Source organism: Thermobia domestica, chromosome 10 (assembly GCF_964235325.1).
Source record: "Thermobia domestica chromosome 10, izTheDome1.hap1.1, whole genome shotgun sequence".
NCBI lineage: Eukaryota > Metazoa > Arthropoda > Insecta > Zygentoma > Lepismatidae > Thermobia > Thermobia domestica.
Genome location: NC_137463.1, coordinates 29,275,032 through 29,299,703, shown reverse-complemented (window position 1 = coordinate 29,299,703; position 24,672 = coordinate 29,275,032). Strand labels below are relative to the sequence as shown.

General features: G+C 38.4%; 1 protein-coding gene across 2 annotated transcripts in view; it reads left to right on the top strand.

Annotated features, from left to right (window-relative positions):
- The first annotated feature begins 352 nt into the window (after window positions 1-352).
- The window catches only part of LOC145662389 (uncharacterized), a 55,586-nt gene continuing 31,266 nt past the window's right edge, over window positions 353-24,672 (top strand). Inside the window, exons 1-2 of one of the 2 annotated variants that reach the window (XM_081727917.1) lie at window positions 353-669; window positions 12,387-12,537. In XM_081727917.1, coding sequence (XP_081584043.1) covers window positions 553-669; window positions 12,387-12,537 — 268 coding nt within the window. In that variant the 5' untranslated portion in view covers window positions 353-552. Of the gene's footprint in view, window positions 670-9,391; window positions 9,539-12,386; window positions 12,538-24,672 lie in introns of those variants that run through there. The other variant, XM_081727918.1, reaches the window with a different exon arrangement.

Sequence of the window (24,672 nt, the reverse complement as noted above, 5' to 3'; positions counted from 1 at the left end):
CAGCGAATTAAAATTTTCTTCTAGATAGGGATAAAATTTTCTCGGGCGAGAATCCTTTTCCTCGTGGCCTTAGGTTGTTATCCGAGAAGTTCAAGTGACCTTGCCATGAAAAGGCTTGGACAATATTCTTATTAAAGAAAAAAAAAATCGAGTAAGGATTGAGAAAAGTCTATCTACAGTTCATCTTTCTTTTGGTTTTTAATTTTTCCATTTTTATATATTTTTTGCTTTTCTTTCTTCTTCTTGTTGTTTATTTATTTTAATGTTTTGAATTGAGATCGCGTGACTCCATGCTGTCTTGTTTAGATCGGAGCATCCGGGGAAATTCCAGTTCTCAGTGAACCTGGTAACATTGATATGTTTGGTCTCTAATGTTTTCTGCTCAGTTTGTGGCGCACGTTCGACCGAGAGAGGACGTTGACTGTGGTACGATATACGTAATAGGAACATTTGCTGTGCGAAGAATGAAGTAGACGTTTTGGACTTGAAAGTGGCTACTTGTTTATTTATTTTCTGTGTTTGTGAGATACTGTTTTATTCCAACAGTTAGCTATGGGCTCGTTAAAAGTGAACAGTTATGATACCAGTGGTACCAAGGACCCAATCTGGACAAAAGTTTCGTGTAATCCATCTGACAGCCTTCTGTCTAAAAGCAACGCTAATGAAAGTGTAAGTTTATTTATTTATGGATTTATTACAGCTACCTTTGTTGTTCTGTTACCAGTCTTTTTTCCTCCTCTTACGAATCTCGTTATTTCTAAGGTTCCAGGTGCTACAAACTATGAAGGGCTTTGGTTCAGTGGTGACCAGTCCGATAGCCAGCCCAAAAATGTAGGGAGGGGGGCGATCCAACTATATTATAGTTCATCGCCATATTATAGTTCATTTGTAAGCCTACCGTGAAAATTTTAGGGGGGCAGCAAAAATTTAGGGGGGCCCGGCCCCTCCTAGTCCCCCCTGGATACGGGACTGGTGGTGACACCTACGAGGAACAGAGGGGGTGGTCAACCGCTCGGTGACATCGTCTTCCCTCCAGACACGGTACATTGTTATGCAGATCAATTAATAATATTTTCGGTGTACTATAATAATAACTGCTCCTCCCGAGTGTCTGCTTCTCCCTCCAAGAAATTAATGCTTTCTAGCAAGATGGCTTTTTAAATTCTTTGGATGATATTTGGTCAGCACATCGATTCCCATTCCCGCCCCCTGCGACCGCGATGTCTCAGTGGTAGGACGTTCATCTGTGGTGCATGGGGCCTTTGGTTCGATCACACTCGCGCCAAGTGAACTTTGTGGTGGACAAACACCGTGTGCGTTGGTTTCTCGGGGTTCTCCCGTTTCCTCCCACTTTCTTCATTTCACCATTTCATTCATTAAATTTTATTTTTCCCGTCCCCGCCGGCTATTTTTGACTTTCTTGACCGGAGTTCGATACCTTTCAAGTTTGTTTTTTTTTAAATCTAATTCCGGCCCAATGTCGGCTCATTACAAAGTAGTTTATGTTTAGTTTCGAGCAACGGTTCGGAGGGAATAACTTTGAGACCATAAGAAAAATTAAATAAATTTTAAATGTTGAAGGACTTGCACGGTGCATGCTCGAAAAGCGATTTTGCATGTCTATCCTGATCGTCTTTGGGGCACTGGGTCTCGGGTTCGATTCCCGGTGGGAGATTCTTGAAATTTCAACACAATTACGGTGGTCCGGATTTCACCTGAAACTGTGGGTCCACTTCTCATATAGCCGTGGCGCTGAAAAGATACGTTAAACTCTAACCAGCAAATGGTCTTGTTCCTGCCTCCGAAAATGAGGTGGCCTTAATTTATTGAAGAGTCAGAATTGAAACTTGCAGTTTTCCTAAAGACGGGTTTAACGATTCTCTTTATATTTCGTAGATCAGTACTTTATTGACAATCTTATGACATGGATATTTCTACAAGGAATAGTTGTCTCTCTTGGTTGGATGTTTTTTTGTTTCATTTTCTCGAACGATTATCTCAAAAATGACTCCGTCGATTTTGTTCATCTTTCATGGATAAGTATCCTACTTATACAGTCTTACAATATGAAACAGCGATTTTCTTGAAAAAGTCCACAATGAGTTTACTCTTGGGAATTTTTCTCAGAAACTGTCAAGAGGATTTTTTTTTTTTATTTTCACAAGTTTTGCATTAACAACCCTATTATACAGGGTGTTTCAAAACAACGACAATGTTTATGAGGTGATTCCTGACACCAAGATAAGACAAAAAAATATAGACCAACCTGGGTGCACAAATGCTTCTTTTCGGAGTTATAGGCTGCCGAAAAAAAAAAATAAAAAATGAAGTTTAAATGGCCATAATTCTAAAACTATAGTACCTATCGTAGTCGGGTCAAGACTTCACTTATGAACTAATATGTTCGTTATCCAAAAATACATGTTTCAGAATCCTGCGGTACTCACGCAGCAATTTTTATAGAGGCATTTTGGCTACAAGCATATAATTTCAAGTACTCACCAACTACCTCTATGAAAATTGTTACGGAAGTACCTTAGGATTCTGAAATCTGAATATTTGGATAGGGAACATAGTAGTTCCTATGTGAAGTATTGACCCGATTACGGTAGGCCCTATAGTTCTGGAACTATGGACCTTTGAAGTTTATTTCATCATGTTTTCAGCAGCTTATAACTCCGAAAGGAAGCATTTGTGCATCCAGGTTGGTCTATACTTTTTATCTTGATGTCGGGAATCACTTCCCAAACGTTGTCGGTGTTTTTTGAAACACCCTGTATAGCATAGTATTTTCTTTGGTAAAAGGTAGATGGAGTGAGTTTTTGTTCTTCATAGGATAATATTAGGTAAGACTTGGTCGTAGTGAGAAATATAAACCCGACATTACAATGGACTTACGCCGTATGTGCCTAAATAGTAAGTTTTGGATTCCGTCCGTCCGTCTGTCTTCACTGCAGTGATGATTTCAGATTTTCTTTGGAAGGGTGGGGGGATTTCGCTACACTGGAAGTTAAAAGTAATATTACGAACACACAATCCACGTTGAGCACGAAAGAATATACGGTTCCAGGGAGGAATTTTGTTGCTCCGGGAAGAAATGCTCGTGGACCGCCCTCTGAAGTCATCACTGCTTCACAATGTCTAGCACAAATTTTAACCATTTTTTAAAAATTAGATTCTCCGAATTTTCCTCCTACTTCAAAATATCAGGGTAGGCTAATTGGGCAGAGAGCGAAAATCAATATTATCGTTTTTCTCAAAATTGGTTGTGTTATACGTTTATATTTCACTAACATTAACATTAACGTATATATTTCATTAACAAGTATATCATTATACAGTATCCGTGGCGAACGTTAGGAAGAAGAAGGGGTTCAAGACACCCTTGAACAAGATATTAAGCAAAAATAAATATTTACCATATTGAGATACGTATACAAACATCTGAAATGGTATGGAATCTTTAACCTTCCTTTGATGAATTCCAGCGCACGCCACTACACAGTATTGATAAATATTTCATTAATGATGTTATAGTAATTCATTTATCCTCATAAAATATCAGAAAGGCTTGTTTGCTTGAGTTAATGTAAGATGTTCTTGAATTTTGCAAATATTTCTCTATTAACCCTAGAATATGGCATGATCGGTATCTTTTGAAGAGTATGAAGACCTTGGAAATGGTGTTCTGCTGGTATGTTGAGTTTTCTTCGGACGAAGTTTTCCGAAAACACCCATTATAATTTCACTAATATTTAGAAACAAAAGTTCATAATGACTGAAGAATGATGATACTGTGTACTTAATAGGCTATAAGAAGAGTTTAGTGCAGTAGGCCTCAATAGCGCCGATCCTGGGGGAGGGGCAGCCCCCCCAAAGCCCATGTGGGCCCCTATTGTATTTATGAATATACGGTATTTTTCATAATTTGAATGCAATTTGTCTCAAAATCCTCATATATATATATATATATATATATATATATATATATATATATATATATATATATATATATTTACCTTCTGCATCAGAATGCCCCCTCCCCAAATTTACAGAGAAATCGGCGCCCTTGGTGGGCCTGTACCTTGTATTCAAACTTGATCTTGAAAGCTAATTTATGAGATCAAACGACTTGATGCTTATGAGAAACAATTGGGTTTAGTATATATTTTTTAAAACCTTTATACTGTTACCACTTTACATGAGATTTTTAAACTCCGCGCTTTTACCACTTTATATGACAAACAATTGGGTTGTATTTTTTTTAGCTCGTTATGTTGAAACTTCTTTGGAAACGTGAACAAAGATTGAGTTTTTATGTTGCGTTTTTAACTCTTTATACCAGTGGTTCCCAAACTGGGGACCGTGAAGAACGATTAGGGAGGGCGCGAGTTGTAGACAGATGTAAGTTTTAAAATTATGGCATTATTTGTAATGACCGTTTACAATTTAAGTTCGACAAAGTTTACAGGCGCTACATGTTTGACTACTAACTACTACTCTCTTTCTACATTAGGCCCACCCGTAACTCTTAAGCCTTTCGGTTAACAATAAAATTAACTTATTGTACTGTCCAAATGGTTGTCTGTATAATGATAATATGTGCATCAGTGCATGTTACTATGGACAATGGTCCGTAACGTATGATATAATTTTCTTCTATGGCCAGATCTGCTTATTTATGTTATTTATTATAGTTTGGGCCAGACATGAATATCTAGGCTTTTTATAGTTATTATTAGAACGCTTTGCTGTGGGTTTCCTCAGGTTTTTTCCTTAGTTACCGTACAAATTTTCATTCCACTAATTCTTCTGAAATCAGTCACTTTCGTTTATCATCGGCCTATTTAGTTCCAAAGGCAGGCATGAAATACTGAAATAAGAATTTATTTATTTATTTTACCAGCATGTAGAAAATGCGTCGTTATCACGTATTAGTCTGTAGCTACTAACCGAACGTTTCTCTATCTTGCATATCTTTTTCGGAAACATTAAAAACCCGTGCATTTACTTTTATGTTGTCTTTTGGACATGTTTGCTTTATCAACTGAAGTTTCTCGAACGTACCCTAGAATAGGGATGCGCACGAGACAAGATTTCTGGCTTTCTCGTCTCGAAAATGTGCTGTAAATGTGATGTCTCGACTCGAAAAATGTATATTTTTCTATTGGAAGAGCAGTGTCTCGACTCGAATTTTGTCAGGAAAATCCCTGTCTCGACTCGACTCGTGCGCATCCCTACCCTAGAAGCAAGGGCGCCGATTTATCTGAAATTTTTTTTTGGGGGGGGGGAGCAATGGTCGAAGTGATGCGGTATGCGGTGGTATGCCATACCGCCTCTGGTTTTTCAGTAATGAGGACATGCCGTCTCTGGTTTTCCAGTGATCAAGACAATATTTAAATATCCGGTATGTTGAGTCAAAATCATAATAAAACATACCGCCTCTGCTTTTTTTTTCCACCTCGAACACTGGGGGGCCCATTCAGATGCAGAAGGCATATAAATTGCATTCAAATTATACCAAATATTGTATATTCATAAATACAATACGGGAGCCCACATGAGCTTTGGGTGGACCCGGGTTCCCTTGCCTCCCAGGATCGGCGCCCTTGCCTAGAAGTACTAGATGTACTTACAAAAGAAGCATTAGTGTGTGAAGTCTCTTCACGACAGTTCTCGTGACTGTTTTGAATTTTAACGAATAATTTCGACAGTCTTATATAGTATGTTTGTTTGTATGTCCCGTATACAAATCTACGCCGTTAGCTGTGGCATAGCGAAAGAAACTTTAGCCGCGTAGAATTTATTTGTACGTATTCTAGGTACTGGCGCAAATTCCAGGAGAGATGAAGGGGACATGTCTCCTCCAATCTTGTAACTAGGGGGGACTGTCCCCCCAATAATCCGATTTGAAATATGTTTTTGGGGGAGAAATGTGATGATTTGTGTCCTACTGCCACAAAGGAAAGTGAGATGAAATTGATGTCCCCGCAGAATAAGCCTCAAATCTGCCCGCTTCCCAATGTTGAAGACAGTGCTGCTTCCCTGATCCTGCACAGTATTGCTTTTCAACTTCATAAATATTTTGAACATCACTATATATATATATATGCCGATGCCCGTTCCCCCCAATGTTGACGACAGATTTGCGCCGATTATTCTAGGCGAGGAGGTTCAAAGGAAAGTGGGTTAAAATTTGTGCCACAAGTAGAGTAGAGTATTTCAGACATTCTTCAAGTTAGGGAGATGAAACTCAGGAGATAACTTGTCATCACACATTTTCTACCGGTTTTTTTTTTTTTTTTGACTAGTCTGCTTAGGGAGGGAGGAGGAAGGGGTGTTTTTTCCTAATATTGTTTGTATGTTGTTCACAAATTTACACCGTTGGACCGTCTGAAATGAATTTTGGATCATAGACGGAAAATTAACATCGTTTTAGCACTTTGGTTGAGCAGGGTTATTGTTTCACTTTCATCGAAATACATCCTAATAGAATTGGTTCGTTGGATGAAATTTATCGTTCTTCCCAACATCGAGGCTATATGATACGTGGCCTAAATTAGCTTGATGTGAGATCGGAACCGTATGAGCTCCCGCGGATTCCAATCCGGGTCTCCTTGCACCCTAGGTGCATACGTTAAGCATATTAGACAGAAGGGAGTCGCATGCTAAAAGGTTTCAAATATACCTGTGTCTCTCATCATCTCAGGAAGAAGGCTGAACTGTTTAAAATGAATTTTTGGAATATAGCATCGATAATCACAGAGGGTATCTTGAAACCAGCTGAAATTCTTAGATGTGAAATGGTTCCTGTGATAAGTCATTCGACTCTAGGAAGTAACCAAAAGAACGAATCCGATATCAGATTTTATCTAATTTTATTCCTGTGATTGTGATCTTTCAGTGAGATCAGCATGTTAATAATCATGAGACGATTTTGGATGTCTTTTCGTTTTTTAAAGTTGTCGTTAAAACCAGAATTACACTAACCCTTCAGCATCGCATGGACATTGTGTTAATGAGTGCTGGACCCAGTACTCGAATGATTGCGAATGTAGGGGATTGATGATTCAATTCCCTACATCCGGAAAATCAACCCATATCATATAGTTGTAAGATTCTGACCAAATTAAGGGAAATAGGATCAGTGTACGACAAACCACGCAGTGGACGTTCGAAGACCGATACGAACAACAACAAAGAAACATCAACTGCTGTATCGGCTGTGTTTCTGAAGAGCCGAACCTGCAGTACTCGTCATGTAGCATGTGCTAGCGATGTCGCGAGGTCAAAGATCAATTGTACAATGCAACCAGTGGTACCCCTACAAGCTGCAATTATAGCAACATGTATCCGTGGATGACCCAGATAGGCAATTACCTATTTCTCAATGGCCCCTGGAAGCAGTGAGGACACTGGAGGGAGAGAGCAAAGGATAAGCACTTCTAGTGGCATCATGGCACCCCCACTGCTTCGCAGACATGTATTGTAATGTAGGTAAGGCAATATAATACAATTACATCATCATAAAAAACACCTGCTCCCCCCCAAAAAAAATGCCTCTGTCCCTCCCCTCACGAAATTAAATTTGGTGTCGTCACTGCCTGGAACAGTGTTATGTTAATCGACAGTTTCCGCATGGGGTGTTGTTCAGTGACGAGGCATTTTCCTTCACGAATACTTACGTAAACAAGCAGAACCACCGATGCTGGTGAGACAAGAACCTCCCATTGAACTGATGTATAGGTGGACAGCTGTATTGTGGAATATGGGACACATGCATTGTGGGTTCCTTGTTCATTGTAGGCACATTGAATACTAGTTGATATGGGAATCTATGACGCGAGAAGGTGTTTCCATCACTTCTTAATCCAGAAGTTGTGTTTCCAACGTATTTTCAGGATAAGAGTGCGCCTCAGCACTATGAGGTGCAAGTACGACGGTGGTTGGATCGACCGACGTCGGCCAGTGGAGTGGCCACCGCGAACCCCAGACCTTAGGACTCTGAACTTTTATCTGTAAGAACATGTAAAAGCCAGTGTGCATCCGCTTAAAATCAGCAGCGTCCTGTGCCAGCGTGGATCCTAATATGCCCCCAAAAATGCATGACAACTAAAGAAAACACTTTGTGGTGTGCATGAAGAGAGCTGGACAACTCGTTGACACGTTGAACTTTATATTAATGAAGTTAGGTAAAGACCGATGTCGGATTAATGTTTTTGCTACATTTCTGGCCTCAAATGGCATATCACATGACCTACTTCCCATCCAAAAAAAAAAAAGTCTGATTCAAGATGGCTTCCGTGATGGTCATAAAATGTAAGCTCACCCTTAATAACCAAAAGGCAAATTTCACCCCAATTCTTGCAATCATTTCCAGTTACAAAGGTGTGATCACCCAGTACATGAAAAGCTTGCTGGATGGCAGTATATGAACAAACATTGTTGAGGTCACGCTACAGCAATAGAATCTTACGTTTTTCTTTCGGAAAAAATTATATATAGTATCTATAAATAATATTTTAAGCTATTTTAAAAACCATAGCTATATATATTTTTTATTAGAACACTTGGCCAAATTATTATTTGAATTTTAAGTGTTAGAAGATTAAAGGTTCAGTTAGTATTCCTGTGATGCAACCAATAGATAACAAGGTTTTCTTTCATAATTATATAATGAGGTCAACAATTTTAGTTGGACTTAACGAATGATTTATTATCTTCTATGCAAAGAGTGGAAAACAACAACAGTAATAGTTTTGTGTGCTAAGACTGAAGAGAGCAAATAGATCTTAGATTGTAATATAAAATTTCCCTCCTATCATTTGTTCCCTGATGAAATGTTCTGTAACTATTGCATCAGCCAATATTTTTCCTATCATAGTGCAATGCTTATTTATTGACTAACTTTAAGATAGGCCTAGTCTATATAATTTCAAAATCCGAAAATGATACTTCCCGAAACAAAATGTATTACACTTTTGGTATAAAGTAAAATTTTTCGAGATTAATTTATGAAAAAATGGGAATCTCATTTGAATGTTAGCTTCGTCGCTGCCTCCTGGAAGCGTATCAAAACATGAAGTCTATGGCTTTTGAAGTCCTGCGTACTTTCGTAGTGACAACCTTGGTGATAATCATTTTAATATATAGTAAATGTACAGTACTGGCTAAATTGTGTACTTAACAAAAGTTCTGTGACACAATTGTATACATTGACATCTCATTCTGTCTAAACAGAAAGGTCATATCTTCGAGTCACTCGTGAGACTGTTGCACGTGGGACTGACCACTCGCTTATCATCAACCATAACAGAGGTTTCTCTTTGTTTACAATTTATCTCTCGTGAAGGTTATACCAGTAATTTTCTCTTCTATTTGGTTAGAAGAAATGATAAATTCTTTACTATATATTCGGTTTTATTCACAGTCCGACTGTTGTGTTTAGATAATGTTATCATAATGTAATTTGCTTTTCACATTAGATCTCAGAATGTGAAACGTAAGTGTTCAACTGAGGCTGAAGAGGAGTGCGTTGGTAAGTTCAAAGAAAGTGTAATAAGGTTTCAAGAAAATTATTTGTATGTCGCTCATCTTAGCTTCAGATCTAATGTATAGAACCACTCTACCTTCGTAAACTACTCCATTATTACTAAATAACTCAGTTATATTTTCGGCAATATAACCATTGCCTTCATCATACACATTTTGTATGATAATTGTAACACAAGTTATTAATTAAACCTTCCTTAATGGACACCTTCATAACATGTCCGAACATATTTTGTCCAGGCAAAAGTGTATATATATATATAACAAAAATTCTGCCTTATCTCTGTCTCTGAACGGGCACTCTGAACGGATCAGGACACAGACAGATTTCTTTTGTTCCAGCCTTTGGCGCGGGAGACCCGGGTTCGACTCCCGGCGGGAGCTTATGTGGTTCGGATTCCACGTTAATCAGTAGGTCCACGTCTCATATAGCCTCGCTGCTGAAAAGGGACGTTAAACTCAAAATCAACTCAACTCAACTCTTTTGCTCCAAACATTTTAATTGGATTTTGGATTCGAATTTAGCGTCCTTTTCACCAGTGAAGCTATTTGGGACATGGACCTACAGTTCAACATGGGATCCGAACCACATGAACTCCCACCGGGAATCCAATCCAGGTCTCATGCACCAAAGACGTGCACGCTTAATCTACATAGTCACGGAGAGCTTCTGAACGTTTTAATAACCTCTTCACAACGGAAAACAAAAATTATTTTCATTTCATACTTTCTGCAATTTGAAAACAACAAATCTGCGATGTGGTTCAGTAGACAGAAAATCAGTTCTTCACAAAGTACCTTCGTGACGGGTGAACCACTCTGCAGAATAGTTGCATGCTGAATCTGAAATTATTCTTTCGCCAGTCCGTGATAAATTGTTTTCCAGTATGAATCCTAGAAAATCTTCAATGAATTGCTTTTACTTTTAGTAGAGTCAGTGTGTGCAAATTAAAATATTATTACGGGGGGAGGGAGTTATTTGAGAAGAAAGTTATTATACTTGCAGTACATTTGGCAGTATAGGCCCTTATAAACACATCCAACTGCGATTTTATTTTATTTTATTTTATTTTATTTTATTTTATTTTATTTATTTATTCATTTATTTATTTAGAGCTGGAATCCCTGTAAGCATCTTCCTCATCCCCCAGTAATTCGAACACTGGGGTACAGTATATTCATATTAGCCTGGAATTACATTATTAACCAATCTATTTACTGTACACTGTATACAATTACCGCATGGACTGAGAGTAATGTAATTTATGGGACCTCTTTGGAACGAACATCTCATTTACGGACAAGGAATCATGTTCTATCGTTGTTGGGAGGTTTCACTCTATCAGTTTTTCATTTTTTTTTTTGACTATAATTAAGTGTAAAGTAAATATAATCAACTTTTTAACTATTTGTTTATTGTAGTGACTTTATTTCGAGTTCAGCGCCCTTTCAGTACGGAAGCTATGTAAGATGTGGACCTTCAGCCTAATGTAGGATCCAAACCACATAAGAATTGTTTATCTTATTATGGTATAATCACATCTTTCTCTTAGCCCCAGAGAATCAGGTTTCCAAGCTTAGAAGTCATCAGTCTTTAAAGTATTTGAATTTTGCTTTATCTTCATTCAATAGCTAAGTTTATAGTGGACAAGATATGGGGCCTTCTACGTATTTACATACATTCGAAACTATGAAGGGGTTTGAATAGAACTACAGCCTTTTCACTACACTCACTCTCTCTTCTCAAAGATTTCTGCATTACTTGAGCACGTCACAGGTCACTGGTTTTGAAACATTTTGATATACGAGGGGTGTTCATTATATTCTAAGCTGAAAGGTGGCGCAACGATCGTGGAGTGACGAAACTTAGTGATACGATTGCATCACTTTTCTTTAGCATAAAAACAAAAGTAGTATACACTACCATGTTATCGTTCGGCTTCAGTAATGTGCAAAAGTTACTCAGTGATGTCTACGAATAAGTCGCGATATTACGATACCCAGCGAGGAACTTTTTCTAAAGCTGCTATTCAACAGTGCGAATACAAACTTCTTCCCCATCCACCCTATTCTCCAGACTTGGCACCAAGCCACTTCATCTTTTTCAAAAATTAAAGAAATACTTGTGTGTTCCACGGTACAGCGACGATGATGTGTTAACGATGTTCCTTTATACTGTCCAAAACTGGTTTGACGGCTTTGATAAAAACTTCTTTTTTTTTTGCTGGTATTCGACGTCTTACTGCTTGATGTGGTATGAAGCAGTATAAGATAATGGAAAGCACCTCATATATACTCACTAACCAGAAAATGATAGCAAATAATTGCAAACGGAAAAGTACAAACATGTCTTGCTGCTTAATTGTCTTTTTGGTATTTAAATTGCAGAAGGGGCCGCGGTAGCTCAGTAGTAGAGTACTCTGGTGCCTGGAGTCCTTGGTTCGATGCCAGCTCGCGCCAAGTGAACTTCGTGGTTTACAAACACTGTGTGGGTGGGTTTTCTCTGGGTCACCCCGTTTCCTCCCACTTTCTTTATTCCATCGTTTCATTCATTTCTCATTATCATCGTCTCCTTTAGCCTAGCCGGCAAGATCGTGGGACGTAAACCTTAAAGATTTCATTTAATTTCATTTAACTTGCAGGATGATTGTATGGTGGACAAGATGATTGTATGGTGGTGCAGGGTGATGAAAAGTGTAAAAAGATTTTGTATAACAACAAACTGCTCCAGATAAGAGACAAGGTAAACAATAAGGTTTATCGCCAACATAACAGTCATCTCGGATTCGAATTTTTTAAATGTGTAATATATATTCTTTTATTTTTTTTTTCAGGAATGTGGTACCTCGGGAAGCGATAGTAGTTCTTTGTCAGGGTCTATGCGTCCAAAGAATATGTTGACAGCGTTCTCAGCAGCTATCTTCATTGCTGGAGAGATGGCTGGGAGCGGCGTATTGGCTTTACCAAGAGCTGTAGCCGACGCTGGTAAGTATTCATAATCATTCTTGTATTTAATATTTATCTCAGTTTCGAAATTATTAGTTATCGATATGAATATTCGGGATTAAACCTTTGAGCTTTTTACTGCTTTCAATATATAACAGGTATTGTTTAAAGCAAAAAAGGTAGGTAGGTTTAAGATAAGTGTGGTAAGGTAACTTTAAGGTAAGGCTTGGGTGACTGCATTCGGGATGAGAAGCAAAGAACAATGTTTCGGAGACAGACGCTCTCCCATAATAGTGTACATAACAGGGATGGATCCAGGGCTCCCCGGTCGCCCCCCCCCCCCAAGAAGAGGAAACTTTCTTATTTTATATACTTATAAATAAAATCCATCCACGAGTTTGGAGCTCTTAAAAGTAGCTTTAAGTAACAGTATTAAAACCCACCGCCCCCCCAAAAGTCCGTCCTGGGTCCGCCCCTGGTACATAACATCCATCTATCCACTTGAAACAAAAACTTGACATAAATCACATTTGCTAACTTTAATGATGTTTTGAGAACTCTCAAAATCGGTCAGATACGATATCTCTCAGGACATGAAGCCGAATTTTGTAAATGGAAAGTTTTAATTTTTATATACAAAGGTAAGCCATAAGTCTTGCAATATTTCTACAGCATTTGAGTGCCATTATCGACTAAGTACAAGGTCAGACTGGCCCAAGAGGTAGCGTGGAAGCGGACTGTTTAACAATATGTTTAGGTAGTTGTAAGTGGCAATGACGATTAGTGCTACAACGTCGTGAACTGTCACTGTATCAGTTCGAACTCGGGCATAACGCTGCGGCAGCAACCCAAACCATTTCTCATGCGATAGAGGAAGGCACAGTGAAGCACAGCACAGCAACTCGTTAGTTCCCGAAATTTCATGCAGATTCTAAAAATGTCGAACCCGGGTTCGATTCCCGGCGGGAGCTCATGTGGTTCGGATTCCACGTTAATCAGTAGGTCCACGTCTCATATAGCCTCGCTGCTGAAAGGGACGCTAAACTAAAATCAACTCAACTCAACTCTAAAAATGTCGAAGATTAGCCTAGGTCCAGCCGCTCCAGGGTACCAGATTCCCAGATCATATGACACACCATTGAGAAAAATTCACCTACGAGCACTCTGCGATTGTCAAACCAGCTCGGCAGCTTCACTGAAGTGCGTAATCTTCACGGACTCGGGCAGAGTTGGCGTGGGTCAATGAAAACTTGACCCACGACCCACTGACCCACCACCCATCATGACCCACTCTGACCCACGACCCACCACCCACGGTGATCCACTCTGACCCACCACCCACCATGACCCACTCTGACCCACCATGACCCACCACCCACCATGAACTACTCTCATCCACTTTGACCTACTCTGACTCACCAAAATCCATCTTCATCAACTCTGAACACGATCCACGGCCTCTTCTGAACTGACTAAAGAGTTTACACTTGTAATAAAACAAGACTGTGAAATTGTCACTAATCGGAGTTTGAATTTCTAGTCAATCGCTCAAGCACCACTCTGTTACAATAACAGTGGATCTGACCTTTACGATATAAAATGGTAAAGTGTTTGGCAGTGAAGAAATTGAAACAGTTCGAGGTGGGGGAAATTAGTGTATGCCTAAAATATACTTGTACTAAGAGAATATTCTTTCAAGTGTTAATTTCTGAACGCATTCCACAAAAAAACTTCTATTCGCAGGAAAATACCCCTGTAATATATGGAAAAAGTTATGGTTTCTCAGTTCACAGTATTTTTCTCACAAAAGACGAAAAATCAGTTGTTCATAGGGTATAAAGGTGCTCGGGTACCCTCTGTGAGAGCATCTCCATAAAGTATGCTCATAATTGTAATTTGTGTAATCACTAAAACACCACGTTAAATTTAAGTTACAAATATGCATAATTGCAATTATTATAAATATTTATTCAAAGTAGTTTACCTAAAGCAAAAAAGAGACTTACTAAAAATTAGGTACAAAGTTGAATAACACAAATAAGCCATTAGTAATATAAGTATACATTTTCCGTAACTCGTAATTTTCCACCTTAAAACAAATCTGATATCGGATTTATTTTCTGTTGGTAACTTTTTCGTGGTAAATCGTCCGCAGTGGAATGATGTCCATCCTTCAGTAAAGAAATAACTAGCTCGTCTACTTTGAGCTTGTCTAGCGGTGGTCCATTAACATTGATGAGCAACAAGTTAGACAATGTTTGAGCACTTAGTGTATTTCTAATATCAGTCATCTGTAAATTCATAAGGGGAAATCCCCTTTCGCACTCTGTCGTGGAAATTGATAATACTTCTACCCGATTTCTGCAACTTCTCATCGACAATCTACTGGTTAGACTTAAGTCTGATAACGATTTTTCTTGGTCAGGTTTGAAATACTCAGCAAGAAGTATCATCTCTCTATCACCATACAACATCTTTTCCATATCGACCATGTCAGTTGGTAATGTCGACCCATGTAGAACAGAAACTTCATCTACCACGCCTTTGATAGGGAATCTTGTGAATAAATTATCAATTAAAGCCTGATAAACTGATGATTTCTTATTTATTTATAAATTTAATTTTTGTAATTACACATGAAGGTTTGATACCATTACTAAGTTCCCTCCCCCGTCTAGAAAGCGAAAGGGAACGAGGTTCCTGGAAAGTGTTCAGAATTGAATGGGAATTTCCCTCCTCCTTCAACTTCAATTACCACACTACTGTTTGCCATGTGCCAAATTGCGATGAATTTCAATTAAATTATCATAGTATAATTATTTCCTTGTTGAATTATCAATACTTTTCAGTGAAAAAAAGGATGAAATTTCAAAGTTCTAAATCAAAGTAAGTAGACCAGCGTAAAGGGAGAAAAAGTGTAAAATTTTCCATACAATTATGCGTACAATCCAAACTTCAAATTTCTGTGTAATTAAGCTTACAGTACAAATTTTATGCCTATTTTTCTCACAACTTTATGGGTTGATTGCCCTGTGCTGTAAGCGCTCCATATAATAAACATAAGCTTCAGCAATTATTATAGCAGAAAGCAATTGATATATGAAGCCAAGCACTGTATTTTTTGTTTCTAATTTTTTTCTTAAATAACATCGATCGTTTTCGATCATTTTTACAAATCAACTCACTACCAATTTTCCATATATAGAAAGTGCCCTCCCCCCCACATAAAGGAGAATTTAAAAAAATGCTAGGACACACACTGTTTATTTTCAATAAAGAGTTAATACACTGAATTTCATCTCCGTAAGTTTAACGGCTTGCGAGATACTCATTTTTTTTTCCGCAAAAATTCGGATCCTCACTACCTCCTTAGGATATTATGCATTATAATAAAAGCAATATAACATCCCAATTTGGATTAAGGCCTAACTATATACCAAAAGTAATTTCATTTGACTTTGACCGTGATGATCAGGCACACATAGTTACATTCAATTTTTTATAAATAATTTATACATTACAGTGATTCAAAAATGTATTTTTTCAGTAGTTAGCTCTAAAAACTTACAGGTCTCGAAAGCCAAGTAGTGGTGTAAGTCCTATTGCTATTATTACTATTAACAATATCAATATCCAAAAGTGCCTGAAGTTCTTTTTTCACTTGGTTAGATATACTCACCTCAGGTAAGTAGACAGAAACAAGTGGAAAAGAAAGGGAAATGAAGGTCTTGAAAGTAAAACGGAGACAAATTTACTAGTCCTCAGAAGATATTGTCTACAATGCAGTGAGCAGAGAGGGTCGGTAGATCATACTGAGTCGGTGGGTCGCAGTGGGTCACGGTGGGTGGTGGGTCGCAGTGGGTCACGGTGGGAAGTGGGTCACAGTGGGTCATGATGGGTGGTGGGTCACATGCTGTTGACCCACGACCCACTGACCCACTCCATCTCTGGACTCGGGAAAACCATCAGAAGCTACTGCGTTGTGCCAAATGAGTTGAACCCAGCTCAGGCCAGAGGAGAGTGGACGTGTCTTGGAACTGCACATCCAGTCTCTTGAAACACCCTTACTCAATTTAATCATTAATGATTGTATCAGGTAGTCTAAAAAGATTAGACCTTTTGCGCACGAGATGGCGTTAGTGTCCCAAATATCAGGATGTTTGAGTCGCAGTGCGTCAGGCTTAACGTCATTGTGACAGCTGAAAGGTGATGCTAGTAGATGTGCAAAACGATACATTTTACAATTTTATCTCGATAATAGCGCAAATGCTACGCAGGCATGTGACGTAATTTGTGCTTTTTATGGGCAAGATATGTTATCAAAAGCAGCAGCCAAAACGTTTCAGTCGCTTTTGTTCTGGAAATTTTGATGTCCAAAGTACTTTTCGCAGTGGGTGACCAATCACAGCAAAAGTAGATGATATTCTGGTAAAAGTCAATCAAAACCGTCATGTAATCAGTCATGACATTGCCAATGACCTAAACATCAATCACCAGACAATGTCAAATCATTTGGAGAAAGCTGGCTATAAAAGAAGAAGCTCAACGCTAGGGTACCACATGACCTGATTGTAAATTTGGTGGGATTCCAGCGAAGTCGAGGAGTGAGCCGTAATGTTACGATACCCAGCAAGGAGTTGCTTCTAAAGCTGCTATTTTAAAATACGGATACAAGCTTCTTCCTCATCCACTCTATTTTCCAGTCTTAGCACCAGTCTATTGTGCTGCCAAAATGTCTTGAGCCGTGGCAAAAATGCAAACTAAAGCTCACACCCTCACACACCCACGCGTTGAGCCAATAAGGGTTCAGCTGTTGCTAAGCGAGAGAAAGCGAGTGGAATTCCTTCAGCCGATAGCAGCGCTTGCAACGGAAGACTGAAGTCAAGTCAATGTGATATCTTTATACTTTGTCTTGCTTCAAAAACTGAGGAAATAGTTGCGACAGCAAAGATGATGAGTTAACGGTGTTCCACTGTGCTATTCAAGATTAGTTTGACGGCTGTGACGTGTAAGGGTATCAGGAGCTTCTGCCGCTCAGCAGAAAGATAGACTTGGACCTGTACTATCGGTAATTAGCGCGAATGTATCTAGCAAGCCAAAAGAAATGGCCGGGGTTGTCAACAGAGAGACACATACACAGACATAGAGAATTCAGTAACGAAATTTTAACTTCGTTGAATATTATGTAGTGAGATAATTTAAAAATGTGACAGTGTTCCACTAAGATACGGAAACTACCACAGGATAGTTTTTCCAATTTTCTGCCCTACTTTGATCAACCTTTGACGCTGCTCAAGATAATTTGCAATGTGGTATCTTTGATATTACATTTGCAGTATCAAAAATTTTATCTGAAGTTTCGCAACATTTAAAATTTCCTTTCTCCTTCCTCCGCAATTAGTTTTGGTATGTCATGAGCATGACATTGATATCACCAGAAAGACTGATAATAGAATTTATGATTTATATTTAGAAAATACCAGTTTTGTCTGTTTACATTGCAGATCTGAATTAGTTCGAGCATTTATTAAACAAAAGTCCATAGTTCAGCCTATATTAGTAAATCATGTGATCTGATCGCCTAAGCTTTAAGAAATAAGATAAAAATTATTTGACAAATATTCTATTATTTTATTCTAATAATATGGTCATTTGAAAAGAACGAGTTTCTTGTGCGTTTTTATATTCTTGATTCCATTACCGCAGTGGCGGCTCCAGAGTTCTACAACAGGAACAGCGAAGTCACATCGGCAATGGCAATGAACTCCTTCATCCCTACGCATAGGGGCCGCGGTGGCTCAGTGGTAGAGCGTTAACCTCCGGTGCTTGGGATCCATGGTTTGATCACAGCTCAAACACCGTGCTCGTGGGTTTTCACGGGGTTCCTCACCGTCTCTTTTAGCCTAACCGGAATAATCGTGGGACATAAAACTTAAAGATTTCATTTCATTTTTCCACCCCTTCGCCGCAAAATCATTACCCTGGTTTTGGAGCCTACAGTGGTGTTTTGCTTTGAAGGCATTCTTGAAATTCTGATGCAGAAAACATTTGCCATTATACAGTAAACAGTTCTGTCCGTTTGATGAAGTTAGTTTCTTAAGTAACTTCAGAATGGAGAGACAATTTCAGTAGGCCTACAGCTTTCAGTAAATTGAAAAGAATGTAATTTTCGGTATGTTCCAGTCTTGGAACTCGGTGAAACAGTGTACGTTCCACCGTTATTCTCAAAATAAATTTTAACAAACGGAAAGAACTTTTGTCGCTGATTGTACATATCTAATATATCTCTTATGTACATAATTATTTGTATGATACATACTTCATTCAGCACAAAAAATTCAAGTTATGCAAGAACTGGAAAACAACCCACATAGCACACGGCGTCACATTTTGATCCCAATTATCCCATATATTTTTCGAGATTATCGGAACAATGAGTAGACATCCTGGGTGTCTATCGGTCATGAAAATCACGAAAAACTTACGAAATCAGAAAACGATCATTAAAGTCAAGATGGGTCACGATTTTTTTTTTATCTGTACAAATATAGGTACAACGGAAAAATTCAGCACTAAAAATGCCTATGGTCGGTTTTAGACGCTACTAAATCTAGAGCAAAGCACTCTTCTATGGCATGCATGAAAATTCGCCCTAATTCGATCTTGAGAATTTTATGGTTTCGGCAAGAATTGGTCAAGAAAATGTCACGAAATTTCATTTTGGAATTTTAGTAGACACCCTGACATTCCATGGACGCCCTGCATGGGACGTCCTAAAGAATTGCCACGTTGGACGTCCACGAAACGTTCCGAATGGGACAGGAGATTCCAGGGCTATCCCATGCTGGACATACCTAGGACCACATTATCCCACGATTTACCAGTGGACATCCCTTTGAGGTTCCGTTAAATATCCCGTTTTCCAGGATATTAGCGGACAGATGGATATCCCGAAGAGATTCTTTGGATGTCCCGGGAGCAAATTCGGTTGATCCTGGAATGTCCCGTTGTCCGTTGCGGATCAGTCTCAGACGTCTCGTGGACGTCCGTGTGTTATATGGGAATTGATGTTTATAACACTACTCAACCTAATCTTTCAATTGAATTTTCGTAATCGATTCTGCAAATGAAATGAAACCTCTGGTTGTACGTCTCATACTACTGCCGTATCGGCTAATGAAGACGGATGAATTAATAAAATTGAATTATGAAATAATTGGTAGGATGGGAATGTTAGAGGAAACGGGGGAATTCAGAGGAAGCCCACGGACACGACATTTTCAAGCTCAATTTCGCGTGGGGGATCAAGCAAGAGTTCCCCCTCACACCAGTGATGAGGATTTTTAACACTGCGACATCGTGCTTTCTTCTCAGTCGATCTGTAAAAGTCGTTCGGTTACATACCCATTAATATACACACTCAAGAATGTAATTTGGGACGAGATTAGAAAACTAAGTGTTATGAAAAAGTTAATTAGCTTCCTTTATTGCATATTTATTTATTTACTTTTAGAATAGATACACGATAATATTTTCAATATGCATTGAAATAAGTATGCAGGAGCGGCTCTATAATGTAGTCAGAAAGTCATGTGCCTTCCCAATTAATACGAAGAAAAATACTTAGGGAAAAGAATGCACATTTATTCCTGTATTAGAGTGAGCAACAAGCAAAGAAGAAAAACATATTTTAATATGAGCTTTGCACCCTATAGTGTTATGCAATAACACACAGATCGTATTAAAATGTACCTCATTTGTTTCGTTACGATTTCGACCTACCGCGAACGCATTTTATATTCGCTACTATCAAGGCTACCTTTTTCCTTACTTCGGACCCACCTTTATGTCAAAACATGTCTGCCAGTTCCATAGGTGCTTGCGTTCGTAATAATGCGTGTTTCAATGTAGTTTCCTACGCTTTGGGATGGCGCTAGTGCCAAAACTATACACTTTCCCCCACATGCACATATGTACTATTTTTCTTATTTTGATGTAAGGAATCACCTCTTACAATTTGTCGGTCTAATTCATTAATACCAATACCATGTACGTATTAATACCAATACCATATATATAAGGCAGATAGTGTGTATTCCTAGACACAACAGAACTAAAAAGAAAAAGTGCCAAATTTAGTGGAACTTCTTTTAACTAAAAGTGCAAATTTTTAAAAGAAAAAAGTTTTAAAAATTAGTTTTTCGTTTTCTCTATCTTTACAGATGTAAATGAAAATTATATATATAATAATTTCATTGGACAGGAAGAGCAGGGGCGGCTTTAGGACTTTAATTTTGGGTAGGCCCACTCCTTGCTTATGGATACATATGCACATTTGATTGATTAACGATAGTATGGGATTATTTTTACAGTACTGGTTCATGCTATTTGTTAAATAATTATCTACCATTAATATAAATATTGGGAAATATGTTTTCCCTGTATTGTATCTTTTAGCGTTTATATATTTTTCAGAAGTTTTGGGTAGGTCCGTGCCTGCCCGGCCTACTCGCTAAAGCTGCTACTGAGGAGGAGTTGAAGTTTTAATTACACAAAAGAGTCATGTGGTATGTTACAGTCCATCCTTGCTTTAACTCACTAAATATACGTTCCGTTATAAACACATTGTCCATCATTCCTATCTTTTCTCTTTACGAATTTCTCTTTGATACTTGACATTTATTATCGTACTACAGTATTTGTCCGTAGGAAATGCCCTAATACATGAGTATAATGTGTTTGCATTTCCTTATTATTTTTTTTTTTTTAAGAATCTTTCACAGTGGCGGCTTTTGAGGAAAGCCACATCGGTAAAAGAAATTAAATTTTGTACCGGTACTTGTTGAAAGGTAAGAGGAAAAAAAGCTGAAGTAATGTGCCAATTCTTGCAAACAGCTTTCTGAAGCTATATGAACCTTTCTTCCCTTAGTATGTAGGATATAATCAATTTTTTTTTTTTGTCGATATGATTTTCACTATTTTTGTTACTCGTAATTACAGTTTAATTTCTCAAACGAATCCACCCTATGCTAGGTGCTAGATAGTTCCAGGGTCTTTAATCTTTTCTCCTTGAAATGTTCTAGATGAATTTGTCTGTAGCATTCCATCTTGTTAGTACTAGATAACTGTATTGTTTCAGTACTGTCCTATCCCAATTTTATCTCTGATTTCATTTCTGTTTAGAGCCGGCTACGTGATATGGCTCACCACAAAGGCAGGACCGAAAATGCGTCACTCTTTTACTGTTACGATCACAGTATCTGGAACCAATACTCCGTGGCAAAGTTTGACGTCATGTTTGATCTAGGACGTATGATTCAACGCGTACAAACAGTAAATATGACTCCTGAGTATGTCTTATCATCCAAGTGGTCATCATGGTATTTTGTGATATATCTGTTTGCTTTGTAAACTTATACGTGTGTGTGGAAGAAATGAGTACAGAGAAAACATTTTGCGTCAAACGGTCCGCGTGCTATTCTGGTCAAATTGATATTGTGAAGCACTTCCAATGACGCGTAATAAGTATTTCTTTTTCTTTCTTTCTGTCTTTCTTTTCTTTCTTTCTTTCTTTCTTTTTCTTTTTGATATGGATATAATAACTTTTATAAAATATTCAATAAGCAAACCAAAGATTTGTTGGGTTCACGTTGAGCATAGGAGACACGGTGGCTCAGGGGAAGAGAGCTTATCTTTGGTGCATAGGGTCCCTGGTTCGATCCTCGCCGAATTAAGTTTATGGTAGATAACATTGCAGGGATGCCCACAAAGGGGGGCTATGACGCAAACTGCGTAATTGAAATATTTGGGGGGGGGGTTAAAAATCTATATAAATATGTTTGAGGGGGTGTAAAAATCGAAAAGATTTTTTTCATGGAAGAACACCTATGGATAGACAATTGGGGGTGCGTCATGGACATAAGGGGGGATAGGCACCACTGACATTGTGTCCTTAAGTTTTCTCTGGGTACTCCCGTTTCCTCCCACATTCTCATTCTATCAAGTCTTCCATTATCATTCAGTTGCCTTAATCATCCGTCTCCCTTAGCCTAATGGGCATAATCGTGGGACGTTAAACTGAATGAATTCATTCAGTTTCATTTTAGTTTAGCTTCCTTTTCAGAAGTGAAGGATATGAGACTTGGACTTGCAGCTTAACATGGAATTCGAACCAGATGAGTTCTTGCTGGGAATCGAACTCGGATCTCCCACGCCGAAGGCTAGTACACTAACCATAAAACCACGAAAAAGCTCGACAATCTAAACATCTAAAGAGTATTCATCGAACAGTAAATAAATGAACATATAACATATTTTCCAGTTCATGAAATATCAAAAGAGTGAACTTCGATCTGGACTACTTGCTCACGAAATTTGGTTTAGATCTGGCCAGTAGTTTCCGAGAAATAAAGTACCACATACTCATACAACTGAAGCAAAAGTAGAAGCTCCCGTATGCTTACGTTAAGAGCTAATAAAAGAAGTTTTTCTTCCAATTACACTCTTCCGAAGTTGGTCAACAACCTCCCGAAGCTAAGGTAAATTAAATTGCTATTACATGTCACACCTGTGCAGAGGACGTCGTTTAGCAAAAGTGTTCCAGTGAAGCCCCCTCCCATTTATTTGGATCCCCAAACAAAATTGTCCGGAAGAAAGCTTGAATATAGCCCAGCACAAATGACTTGAATTTCTGGATATAGTAGAATTATTGCTAAATATAACGTAACAAAGAGTCACAAAGCCAAATGTGGAAAACAATAGCTAGAAACGCCTTATTCTCAATCAACTATCGTAAATGGATGTCAATAGAGTCTTGCGTTTATAACTTCCTGTAATTTTAGCGTCTCACACAGAGATACCCATCCCCAAAGGCTAGAGCACAACTCCCTAAATTGAGCATTCTCCCAAATTTACCATTATTTCCCCCAAATTTATCTTTCACCCCCAAATTAAACATTATTCAGTTTGATTGTACCGTTTACAATGAAGAACTATATCCTCAGAATAAACTCTCATGGGCACAACCTGTGCCTTTAAAACCTGCCAATGGACACCCTTGATCTGAGACAAGTCATTGCTATCGAACTGGGGCCGCGGTGGCTCAGTGGTACAGCGTTCACCTCTGGTGCTTGGGGTCCCGGGTTCGATCCCAGCCCCGCAAAGTGAACTTTGTGGTGCACAAACACCGTGTGCGTAAGTTTCCTCGGGGTTCTCCCGTTTCCTCCCACTTTCTTCATTCCACCATTTTCATTCATTACTCATCATCACCGTCTCCTTTAGCCTAAAAACGGCATAACGTGGGACGTAAAACTCAAAGATTTCATTTCATTTTTTGCTATTGAAATATAAAAGTATTGTAAACAAATAAATAAATAAATAAATAAATAAATAAAATAAAATAAAATGGAAAAACGTATTGATCAAAAGGGTTAAGAAATTTTAGCTTCTTGCTAGAATTTATTGACAAATTAGATTGCTTTACTGGTCGTTAGAAATTTTAATACAATTGAAACTTATTTTAGGATCACAGCCCGAATCTGAAATCATCTAAACGTTGGAAACCCTTGTCTTAAACCGGACGAATGTTGATTTCTAGAGACTCTCGAGGCAGGGCCATAGCCATTATTGCCAACCAGAATGATTAAAGCAATTGAATGATGGAAGAATTGGTGGAATGAAATTGTGGAAGGAAAGGGGAGCACCCAGAGAAAACCGCGGACACAATGTTGTCCACCACAAACTTATCTGGTCGGGGATCGAACCAGGGACCTCATACATCAGAGGTAAGCGCTCTACTACGGTATTGAGCCACCGTGGACCTCAAAATTTTGGACAGTATAGTCAACTATCAAAGCAAAAGTGGTAAATAATATTAAAATTGTAAAAGTAAATGTAAAAATCCAGTTCCATATGCACAAGCGCGTATGTAATAAATACCTTAAATTTCCAGAACTGGAGTATGAAAAAACTGGTTCTAAAAAGTTGCCGCCCCGGGCCATGGCCAATATTGGCCCATACAAAATACGGTTCTGATCTTCATATACAGTAGTAAATGTGTATTTTTCCATAATGTTTTCTTCAAGGGTAAGTGTAATCACCCCTCACTTGCATATGCTACTGCAACATCTATTTTAGGGGGTTTGGAATTAAGTTTTCCAACTAGAATATCCACGT